The 12685-nt window shown below is 36.8% G+C and overlaps 1 protein-coding gene across 1 annotated transcript in view; it reads left to right on the top strand.

Moving 5' to 3' along the window:
* SNX3 (sorting nexin 3) overlaps nt 1-12685 on the top strand; it is a 50433-nt gene that overhangs the window by 32589 nt on the left and 5159 nt on the right. Inside the window, exon 2 of the mRNA XM_025925860.2 lies at nt 6169-6264. Within this exon, the coding sequence (XP_025781645.1) occupies nt 6169-6264 (96 nt within the window). The remainder of the gene's footprint in view (nt 1-6168; nt 6265-12685) is intronic.

Raw genomic sequence — 12685 nt, 5'->3', positions numbered from 1 at the left:
TTCTCATATAAAGAGAAATCCTACCCAGCTGAGGAAACTAAATAAAAGAATTTTAAAATATATAATCTATCAAACTATTAGCTAATCATAGAAAGGAATGGACTTTTTCTCCATTCTCCCACTCCTCTTCTATTAAAGTGAATCAGATATAGTCATGATTGTGTCAAAAGTTCAAAAGGGAAAATGGAAGGTAAGATGAGCTGAATTGGCACTCTTCCCTCAACATTGTACCTGTAAGCTTGATATGTTGTTTCAGAGATTAACTTTATGGACTTCCGTACCCAGAAGTATGAAAATTCTTAGGGAACTCTTTCACAAGCTTGATCTTAACATATTGAATAAAGAGAGCAGCTAATCCCTTTTGTAAAGTAATTTGAGAGGAGGGAATTCAAAATGTAAAATCTCACCTGCAGAAAACACTCAATTCTATAAAAGCCTTTCTATCTTTAGACACTTACAAAGACTTAATATTTTAATGCGGAAGGGTGAGCTTGGTTAAAAAGCCAATGGGTGAAATTAGAGAGAAATAATCCAGTGCTTTCTTTCTGGGAATTATCATCCTGCTCCCCAGGGGACCTAATTTTATTCCCTGTGGGGAATGAGAATACCCTTCTGTATAGCAAGCCAGCATCTCTAAATATAAGCTTGACTTTTAGTATAATAAGAGTCTTGTTAGGTGCAATTTTGCTCTTAGTCATTAATACAATGAACAAATGTTGTGGTTACCTGGGAAAGAAAATTCAAGTGCTTTTAAACCTCCTGTGAGATTTGGTTTCATGCTTGAAACCTATCCAGTGTTCTGCCCAATAGCATCTGTAGAGGATTCCAAGCTATAAGGTATACAACATAGAGAAGCTAATACACTTTGGAAAAAATTGAGAATACTACAAAATGGGTTTAAGGTCCTGAATAAAAAGCTTTTCTTTTGCTGAATGACAATAACTTATCAGTGGCATTAAGCTTAACAGATGATTGAAATTTTCTTTTAAGAGTGAGTTTTACATAATGAATGATGTCCCTATGTACAATGTATTTCTTCTGGTGACACTTTATTCTTTTCAACTGTAAAACATTTTGCTGTTCTATAAGTGCAGAGACTGAATTAAAGACAAAATGTAATCTAAGAGTATATAGGGGTTTTTTTTTATTTATTTATTTTGAGACAGAGAAAGCACACAAAGCACAAGTGGGGGAGGGGCAGAGAGAGAGAATCCCAAACAGGCTCCACACTGCCAGCAGGGATCCTGGAGCGGGGCTTGAACCCACAAACTGTGAGTTCATGAGCTGAACCAAAGTCAGATGCTTAACCAACTGAGTCAACCAGGTGCCCCCTAAGAGTGTATAGTCTTAAATAGCATATTCAGTATGGTATGGCATTAATTGTTTTAGATCATTTTTGTCCCTTATAAACGTTGTGATATTATATGCATTTTAAGTTCTATTCTTGATAATAAAGTCATGGTGACATACTGCTTCTGCTAATAGTCCTTAATCATAAGCCATTCTAAATTGGGTTTGGTAGTATATTTTCTCTCTTTATAGGATCAGTATAAGTAATAGGAATCTTTCTTGTTACTTTAAGTTTAGAGGTTGTTATAAGTGGTCCTTGCTATCTTGTAAAGAACAGTCTCCATTCCAATATAACCGCAAAGTACTGGGTATTATATTTTCAGTTCTTAAACTTGCTGTCAGCCTGTAAAGCTGTGGATCTATGAACCTGATCTAATGTATGTAACTCATAATTTCACACTAGTAGTAAGAGTGCAGACATTGCACTCTTTCCCTACTAGTTTCTGGCATTCTTTTCGAAGACCATTAAGAAAAATCTTTTATTAGAGATCACAACTAACACTGCAGAAATACAAACAATAATAAGGGAATATTATGAGCAGTTATAAGACAATAAATTGGGCAATCTGGAAGAAATGGACAAATTCCTAGAAACATATAAACTACCCACACTGAAACAGGAAGAAATAGAAAACTTGAACAGACCCATAACCAGTAAAGAAATCGAATTAGTAATCAAAAATCTCCCAAAACACAGGAGTCCAGGGCCAGATAGCTTTCCAGGGGAATTCTATCAAACATTTAAAGAAGAGTTGACACCTATTCTATTGAAGCTGTTCCAAAAAATAGAAATGGAAGGAAAACTTCCAGTCTCATTCTATGGGGCCAGCATTACCTTGATTCCAAAACCAAAGACCCCACTGAAAAGGAGAACTATAGACCAAGTTCCCTGATGAACATGGATGCAAAAATTCACAAGATACTAGCCAACCAGATCCAACAATACATTAAAAGAATTATTTACCATGATCAAGTGGGATTTATGCCTGGGATGCAGGGCTGGTTCAATATTGACAAATCAATCAATGTGATACATCACATTAATAAAAGAAAAGACAGTGGGGTGTCTGGTTCCTCAGTCAGTTAAGTGTCCGACTTCAGCTCAGGTCATGCATGATCTCACTGCTCACGATTTTGAGCCCTGCATTGGGCTCTGTGCTGACAGCTCAGAACCTGGAGCCTGGTTTGGATTCTGTGTCTGCCTCTCTATCTCTCTTTCTCTGCCCCTCCCCTGCTTGCGCTCTGTCTCTGTCTCTCAAAAATAAAAAAAAAAACATTAAAAAAATTAACAAAACAAAGGACAAGAACCACATGATCCTCTCAATAGATGTAGAGAAAGCATTTGACAAAATACAGAATCCTTTCTTGATAAAAGCCCTAAAGAAAGTAGGGATAGAAGGATCATACCTCAAGACCATAAAAGCCATATACAAAAGACTCACTGTTAATGTCATCCTCAATGGGGAAAAACTGAGAGCTTTCCCCCTAAGATCAGGAACGGGGCAGAGATGTCCACTCTTCACCACTGTTATTCAACATAGTACTGGAAGTCCAGCCTCAGCAATCAGATAACACAAATAAAAGTCATCCATATCGGCAAGGAGGGTGTCAAACTTTCACTCTTTGTTGATGACATGATACTCTATACGGAAAACCCAAAAAATTTCACCAAAAACTGCTAGAACTGATCCATGAATTTAGCAAAGTCACAGGATATAAAATCAGCGCACAGAAATCAGTTGCATTTCTATATGCCAATAATGAGGCAGCAGAAAGAGAAATCAAGGAATCGATCCCATTTACAGTTGCACCAAAAATCATAAAATACCTAGGAATACACCTAATCAAAGAGGTGAAAAATCTATCCACTGGAAACTACAGAAAGCTTATGAAAAAATTGAAGACATAAAAAAATGGAAAAATATTCCATGTTCATGGACTGGAGAAACAAATACTGTTCAAGTGTCAGTGCTACCCAAAGCAATCTACATATTCAGTACGATCCCTATCAAAATAACACCAGCATTCTTCACAGAGCTAGAACAAACAATCCTAAAATTTGTATGGAACCAGAAAAGACCTCAAATAATCAAAGCAATACCGAGAAAGAAAACCAAAGTTGGAGGCTTCATAATTCTGGACTTGAAGCTGTATTACAAAACTGCGATCCTCAAGACATTATGGTATTGCACAAAAACAGACCCTTAGATCAGTGGGACAGAATAGAGAACCCAGAAATGGACCTGCAAACGTATGGCCAATGAATTTTTGACAAAGCAGGAAAGAATATCCAATGGAATGAAGAGTCTCTTCAGCAAATGGTGTTGGGGAAAGTGAACAGCGACATGCAGAAGAATGAATCTGGACCACTTTCTTACAGCATACACAAAAATAAATTCAAAATGGATGAAAGACTTAAACGTAAGACAGGAAGTCATCATAATCCTGGAGGAGAAAGCAGGCAAATACCTCTGACCTCAGCCACAGCAACTTCTTACTCAACATGTCTCCAGAGGCAAGGGAAAAAAACAAAGCAAAAATGAACTGTTGGGACCTCGTCAAGATACAAACTTCTGCATGGCAAAGGAAACAATCAGCAAAACTAAAAGGCAACCTACAGAATGGGAGAAAATATTTGCAAATGACATATCACATTAAGGGTTAGTATCCAAAATCTGTAAAAAAAAACTTATCAAACTCAAACCCAAAATCCAATCCAGTGAAAAATGGGCAGAAGACATGAATAGACACTTTCCCAAAGAAGACATCCAGATGGCTAACAGACACATGAAAAAAATGGTCAACATCATTCGTCATCAGGGAAATACAAATGAAAACCACAATGAGAAACCACTTCACACCTGACAGAATGGCTAACATTAACAACTCAGGCAACAACAGATATTGGCAAAGATGTGGAAAAAGAGGAACATTTTTGCACTGTTGGTGGGAATGCAAACTGGTGCAGTCACTCTGGAAAACAGTATGGAGGTTCCCCAAAAAATTAGAACTACCCTATGACCCAGCAATTGCACTACTAGGTATTTATCCAAAGGATACAGGTATGTTGTTTTCAAGGGGCACATGCACCCCAATGTTTTTATCAGTGCTATCGATAACGGCCAATGTATGGAAAGAGCCCAAATATCCATCAACAGATGAATAGATAAAGAAGATGTGGTATATATAAACACAATGGAGTATTACTTGGCCATCAAAAAGAATGACGTCTTGAGGCACCTGGTAGCTCAGTTGGCTAAGCATCCAACTTCAGTTCATGTCAGGATCTCACGGTTCATGGGTTTGGGCCCCACATTGGGCTCTGCACTGACAACTTGGAACCTGGAGCCTGCTTCAGATTCTCTCTGTCTCTTTCTTTATCAGAAATAAACATTAAAAAAAAAAATTAGTCTTGCCATTTGCAATAACATGGATGGAACTAGAGTGTATTATGTTAAGTGAAATTAGAGAAAGACAAATATATGACTTCACTCATGTAGAATTTAAGACACAAAACAGATGAACATAAGGGAAGGGAAGCAAAAATAATATAAAAACAGGGAGGGGGATAAAACATAAGAGACTCTTAGATATAGAGAACAAACAGAAGGTTGCTGGAGGGATTATGGGTGGAGGGATGGGCTAAATGGGCAAGGAGTATTAAGGAGGATACTTGTGGGGCACCTGGGTGGCGCAGTTGGTTAAGCGTCCGACTTCAGCCAGGTCACGATCTCGCGCTCCGTGAGTTCGAGCCCCGCGTCGGGCTCTGGGCTGATGGCTCAGAGCCTGGAGTCTGTTTCTGATTCTGTGTCTCCCTCTCTCTCTGCCCCTCCCCCATTCATGCTCTGTCTCTCTCTGTCCCAAAAAAATAAGTAAACGTTAAAAAAAAAAAAATTTAAAAAAAAAAGAGGAGGATACTTGTTGGGATAATAACTGGGTGTTACATGTAGGGGATGAATCACTGGATTCTACTCCTGAAATCATTATTGCACTATATGCTAACTGGGATGTAAATTTATATATATATACACATACATATATATATGTATATATATACATATATATGTATCTATATATATGTGTTTGTATATATGTATGTATGTATATGTAAATTCATATATATAATTATATATATAATAAAGAATAATCCTTTATTTCTTTTATTGTGAAGCATCTAATCTAGTCATAATAACAAAATATTTTTTATTCCATTTCAAAGTAGTTAAGGTCTCTTTCCCCTGTGAGCATTGTATAGTAAGGTCCTATCTAAACCAGCTCACAGCAGTCGGAGCTAGCTTTATTCTCACTCCTGTTCAGTTGACATTTGTACAGCTCACTGAAATAGAAAAAAAAATGGACTATATTTATGTAGCTGACCTCAGGCAGAATGATATCCTAAAGCATATGTACAGACATGCATTTTAAAGGTTGTACTCTAGGGGTGCCAGGGTGGCTTAGTTGGTTGAGTGTCCCACTCTTGATTTCAGCTCGTCATGATTCCAGGGTCGTGGGATCAAGCCCCATATCGGGCTCCGTGCTGAGTGCTTGGAACCTGCTTGAGATTCTCTTTCCCTCTCTCTAAAAATTAAAAATAAATAAATTGTACTGTAGTGTAAATGATACACGTTTTTAACATTTAGTGAAGTTTTATTTTGTTAGAAGTAAAAATGTCATCTTGATAACTTCATGATTTTCTTATCTTAAGATAACCAGGCTTGCCATATTATCAATTTGACAAACAGATCCCCCAGCCTCCTTATTTTGAAGTCCCTGTCCCATGCTTCAACTTAGGAATGATTTTTTTTTTTTTAATTTCAGACAAATCTGCCTATTTTCAAGCTGAAGGAATCTACTGTTAGAAGAAGATACAGTGACTTTGAGTGGCTGCGAAGTGAATTAGAAAGAGAGAGCAAGGTAAGAATTATTTGCAATAGGACTTTAAAGCAAAACACTGACTTTTAATGTTTAAGAACCTTTCAGAAAACTTACCTAGAATGAAGGAGGTAAAAGCATATTTGATTTCTTCATTTCAAGGAGTTCGATTTTATCTTACGGGAGATAGAAGAAGTCTAATTTTTGCTCAGAACTCTTTCTTGTTTACTTAAAGGCCCAGTTGAGGTCTTTACTAAGTCATAGTTGAGTAACACTTACTTCTTAGAACTTTTTTGCTATTACTTCCTTCCTTTCCCTCATCTTCCTATTCAGTCTTGCCCCCCCCACACACTCCTTGCCAAGTTTGTCTTCCTTAATACATCTCATGTATCAGTGGATTTCCAGGGTTTTTTTACTGACTCATAATAAATATTTTATTTCATCATCACACATGTATATATTAACAAAAATTTTCAAAAACCAGTACTTACCTTACTCTGTGATATGTCTTTCTTCAGCTTAGCTTTTTAAATGACGGTCATGGTCTCATAGGTTGCTACATGCGGTTTTTTTTCAAGTTTATTTATTTATTTTGAGAGAGAGCAGGGGAGGGACAGAAAGAGAGGGAGAGAGAGAGAATCCTAAACAGGCTCTGCACTGTCACCGATGCAGGGCTCAAACTTACGAACTGTCAAATCATGACCTGAACTGAAATCAAGAGTCAGACGCTTAACTGACTGAGCCACTCAGGTGCCCAACTACATGCAATTTTAAAACTGTTAAATACCTTGGTAAGAGTCATCTCCTCTTAAAAGAAAATTTGGTGACTTTGGCTACAAAAAAAATCAGCAAGGCAAGGTCTCCTACTAGTCCCTTATTTCAGCCCTATGTCAGAAGAACATCAACAACATAGAGTTCTGGAAGGGCATGGTGTGCTCAGAATGATGAAAAGTTACTTTGTGACTAGAGTGTAATAGGAAACAAGTTGACATGGTAGGAGCCCTGAAGTAGGGTCGCTTCTACTCATTTCTCAAGTGTGATAAGTTGAAGCGGAAGGAAAACTTCCTTAACCAGACCTGTGGCTGGATAGAGAACAATATACACAAATCATAGCATTCCATCAAAATTTAAAGGAAAAACAACTTTACTCAACAGACTATCAAAGCAAAGGGGCACCTGGGTGGCTCGGTCAGTTGTCTGACTCTTAATTTTGGCTCAGGTCATGATATCACAATTCATGGCTTTGAGCCCTGCATGGGGGCTCTGCGCTGACAGTGCGGAGCCTGCTTGGAATTCTCTCTCTCCACCTCCCCTGCTCATTCTTGCTCTCTCTCTTTCAAAATAAATAAATAAAATTAAAAAAAAAAAAGACTATCAAAGTATAAAATGTTTATGAGTAAAAAAGAAATGTAAGACCATGTAAAGAAAATTTCAAAACTTAGAAATACTACATTCTTGTTTTGGAATATTCACTTTTTTTTTTAACTTGTTTTATTTTTTATTTTTTTAACTTTACATCCAAATTAGCATATAGTGCAACAATGATTTCAGGAGTAGATTCCTTAGTGCCCCTTACCCATTTAGCCCATCCCCCTTCCCGTAACTCTCAGTTTGTTCTCCATATTTATGAGTCTCTTCTGTTTTGTCCCCCTCCCTGTTTTTATATTATTTTTGTTTCCCTTTCCTTATGTTCATCTGTTTTGTATCTTAAAGTCCTCATATGAGTGAAGTCATATGATTTTTGTCTTTCTCTGACTAATTTCACTTAGCATAATACCCTCCTGTTCCATACACATAAGTTGCAAATGGCAAGATTTCATTCTTTTTGATTGCTGAGTAATACTCCATTGTATATACATACCACATCTTCTTTATCCATTCATCCATCGGTGGACATTTGGGCTCTTTCCATACTTTGGCTATTGTTGATAGTGCTGCTATAAACATGGGGGTGGATTTGTCCCTTCGAAACAGCACACCTGTATCCCTTGGATAAATGCCTAGTAGTGCAATTGCTGGGTCGTAGGGTAGTTCTATTTTTAGTTTCTTGAGGAACCTCCATCCTGTTTTCCAGAGTGGCTGCACCAGCTTGCATTTCCATGGAATATTCACTTTTTTTAAACTTGTTTTATTTTTACTCTGTAAACATTTACTCTGTAAACATTTGAGAGCTAATTCTTTATGTTCTATGAGTTATAGATAGAGCTGTGAATAAATTAAGTTCCCACTTCTATGAGGTTTACATTCAATTGGGAAAGTTGGGGTTGTGGTGAAGGAAAAGCAGAAAAAATAGTAAGATATATAGTATGTCTGATAGGAATATGTTCTAAAAAAACCAAAAACTATAGGAAGCAAGGAATTCCAGGAGAGTACTCTTTTATAGAGTAGTCAAAGGAAGCCCTCACTTAGAGGTGACATTTTAGCAGTAAACCTGATCAAAGTAAAGCATTACCTCCTAACTTACTTATGAATTCATAAAATTCTAACAGAAATCTTAATGTTTTTTTTAATGAACTTGCAGATTTATATCTGAGCTTTACAATCCAAGAAAGCTCAAGAAGAGTCAGAAATTATTTTCAGCATGTACTAATAAGCATATGCAGACATCAGAGTTTATCTTAAGCTATAGTAATTAAAATAGTTTGCTATTGCTTTAGGAATAGGCAAATAGATTAGTTGAATGTAGTAGAACTTAGAATGAATGTATAGATCTTAGCAGCTGACTTACGTGTTTATTAGAAATTTAGTTCAGAACAAAAATAACATTGTCATTCAGTAGGGAAAAGAATTTATATTCAGTAAATGGAGTTGAAACATTTGGCTGTCTAGGAATAAAAATTTATAACTGTGTATAAATTATATGGTTTTAAGCTCTAAATGTACAAACCAAGTTAGAAAAGTTAGGGGTAACAAAGAAGAAATGTTTTATGACCATAGGGAAGAAGTGTCCTTTTTCCCCAGCTTTAAAATTGAGATATAATTGAGGTGCCTGGTGGCTCAGTCGGTTAAGCATCTGACTTGAGCTCACGTCATGGTTTCACATCACAGTTCATGAATTCAAGCCCCATGCTGGGCTCTATGCTGACAGCTCGGAGCTTGGAGCCTGGTTTGGATTCTGTGTCTCTCTCTCTCTCTGCCCCTCCCCTGCTCGCACCCTCTCTCTATCTCTCTCTCTCTCAAAAGTAAACACTAAAAAAAATTTTTTTTTAAATAATAAAATTAGGATATAATTGACAGATAACATTATTTAAGTTTAAGGCATACAGTATAATGATTTGTTATATGTATATATTGTGAAATGATGAACTCAATAAGCTTAGTTACTATACCGTCACTTCACATAGTTACTTTTTTTTTCGTGGTGGTGGTGGTAAGAACATTTCAGATATGCTTCTCTTGGCAATTTTTAAATATATGATACATTATTGTTAACTATACTCCCCATGCTCTACTTTAGATCCCCAGAACTTACTCATCCTATAACTGGAAGTTTGTACCTTTTGACCAGCATGTTACCATTTCTCCCACCTGCCAATCCCTGGCAACCACTAGTCTCTGCTACTCTCTGTTGCTATGAGTTTGATTTATTTTAGATTCCACCTATAAGTGAGATCATACAGTATTTGTCTTTCTCTGACTTACGGGAAGAAGTGTCTTGATGGGCTTTGGGCTTTGCTTAACATAGTGCATGGCATGTTGGAGTGTTTAATAAACATTTGGTGAATGTATATAGCACTGTTTGAAAAAATAACAGCTTTATTGACATATAATTCACATGCCATACAATTCACCCATTTAAAGTGTAAAATTCAGGGGCCCCTGGGTGGCTCAGTTGGTTAAGAATCTGACTCTTGATTTCAGCTTAGGTCTTGATCTCATTGTTTGTGAGATTGAGCCCTAAATCGGGCTCTGTGCTGACAGCACGGAGGCTGCTTGGGATTTCCTCTCTCCTCTCTCTCTGTGCCTCCCCCTGCTCACACACACATTCTCTCTCTCAAAATAAATAAATAAAAATAAACTTTGAAGAGTAAAATTCAGTGGTTCTTGATATATTCATAAAGTTGTGCAACAATCACTAGTCAGTTTTAGAACATCTTAATTACTCCATAAAAGAAATCCCATACCTATTAGTAGTCGCTACCAATTTCTCCCCCAGCCCCTCCTCACCCAACCCTATACAGCCATTAATCTACTTTCTCTATGGATTTGCTTGTTCTGGACATTTCATATAAATAGCATAGAATATTTAGCCTTCTGTGTCTGGCTTCTTTCACTGAGTGTGTTTTCAACATTAAACACTACTTCTTTTTTTCTTTTTTTTTTTAATTTTTTTCTTAATGTTTTTATTTATTTTTGAGACAGAGAGAAACAGAGCATGAGCAGGGGAGGGGCAGAGAGAAAGGGAGACACAAAATCCGAAGCAGGCTCCAGGCTCTGAGCCATCAGCACAGAGCCCGATGCGGGGCTCGAACTCACAGACTGTGAGATCATGACCTGAGCTGAAGTCGGACGCTCAACTGACTGAGCCACCCAGGGGCCCCACTACTTCTTTTTTTCTTAACTCATTTCTTTTCATTGCCCAATAATAATATTCTGTTGTGTGGATATAACACATTTATTAATCAGTTTGCAGACATTCGGTTGTTTCTACTTTTTGACTATTATAGATAATGCTGCTGTGAACATTTGTTTACAGGTTTTTGTTTGGACATATATTTTCATTTATCTTGAGTATATACCTAGAAGTGGATTTACTGGGTCCTGTGACAACTCTCTTTAATTTTGAGGAACTCCCAGACTGTTTACCAAAGCAGCTGCACCATTTTACATTCCCACCAACAATGTGCGAGAGTTCCCGTGTACTCCACATCCTCACCAACACATAACTATTATGTCTTCTTTATTATAGCTGTCCTAGTATGTGTGAAGTTGGAATATCATTATGGTTTGAATTTTCATTTCCCAGTGGCTTATGATGTTGATCATCTTTCCATGTATTTATCAGATATATATATATATTTATTTATTTATATTTATATTTATATTTATTATCAGTTATATATATATATTTTTTCAGATCCTTTGCCCATTTAATCGAGTGTTTTGTCTTTATTATTGAGTTGTACCTAGAATATACAAAAAACTCTTAAAAGTCTCTTACAAGATAGTTGATTTGCCAAAATCTCTTTATCTGTGAATTGTTTCCACTTATTACTGTCCTTTGAAGCACAATACTTCAGTTTTAACAATAGACCAGTTAAATCTCTGAGGGATTTAACCTATGTGAAAGTTGTATTTTCATTATAGTATTGCTAAGAACAATTAATCAAGTTATTTTAAGTACCTTTTTTTTTTTTAATTTTTAAATTTTTTTTTAGTTTTTATTTTTGAGAGAGGGAGACAGAGTGTGAGTGGGGGAGGAGCAGAGAGAGATGGAGACACAGAATCCAAAGCAGGCTCCAGCTGTCAGCACAGAGCCCAACACGGGGCTTAAACTTACGAACTGTGAGACCATGGCCTAAGCCGAAGTCGGATGCTTAACTGAGTGAGCCACCCAGGAGCCCCTGTTTATAAGTATTTTTAATTAAATAAGATCTGTCATATGAGGCTAGGAAGTAGATGATATTTATTGTGTTTACTGGTCATTTATAGTGATATCTTTTTAGCTTTTATTTTAGTATGCTTTCACTATATTATGCTGGCCAAGTATTTTCCTGTCTACTTCTAACCCCACGTGTACACACGTATCTTTGGATTAATGATGATTAGATTGGTATAAGAATTCTATCAGACTTCAAGCTGTATTACAAATCTGTAATCATTAAGACAATGTGGTACTGGCACAAAAACAGACACTCAAATCAATGGGACAGAATAGAGAACCCAGAAATGAACCCACAAATATATGGCCAACTAATCTTTGACAGAGCAGGAAAGAATATCCAATGGAATAAAGACAGTCTCTTCAGCAAATGGTTTTGGGAAAACTGGACTGTGACATGCAGAAAAATGAACTCGGACCACTTTCTTACACCATACATAAAAATAAACTCAAAATGGTTGAAAGACCTACATGTAAGACAGGAAGCCATCAAAATCCTCAAGGAGAAAGCAGGCAAAAACTTTTTTGACCTTGGCAGCAACAGCTTCTTACTCAACACGTCTCTGAAGGCAAGGGAGACCAAAGCAAAAATGAACTACTGGGACCTCATCAAAATAAAAAGCTTCTGCACAGCAAAGGAAATAATCAGCAAAACTAAAAGGCAACTGATGGAATGGGAGAAGTATCAGATAAAGGGTTAGTATCCAAAATCTGTAGAGAATGTATCAAACTCAACACCCAAAAAACAGATAATCTAGTGAAGAAATGGGCAAAAGACATGAATAGACACCTCTCCCAAGAAGACATCCAGATGGCCGACACATGAAGAAATGCTCAACATCACTCATCATCAGGGAAATA

Source organism: Puma concolor, chromosome B2 (assembly GCF_028749965.1).
Source record: "Puma concolor isolate L17-30 chromosome B2, mPumCon1.1.hap2, whole genome shotgun sequence".
Classification (NCBI taxonomy): Eukaryota; Metazoa; Chordata; class Mammalia; order Carnivora; family Felidae; genus Puma; species Puma concolor.
This window is presented reverse-complemented; position numbering and strand designations above follow the sequence as displayed.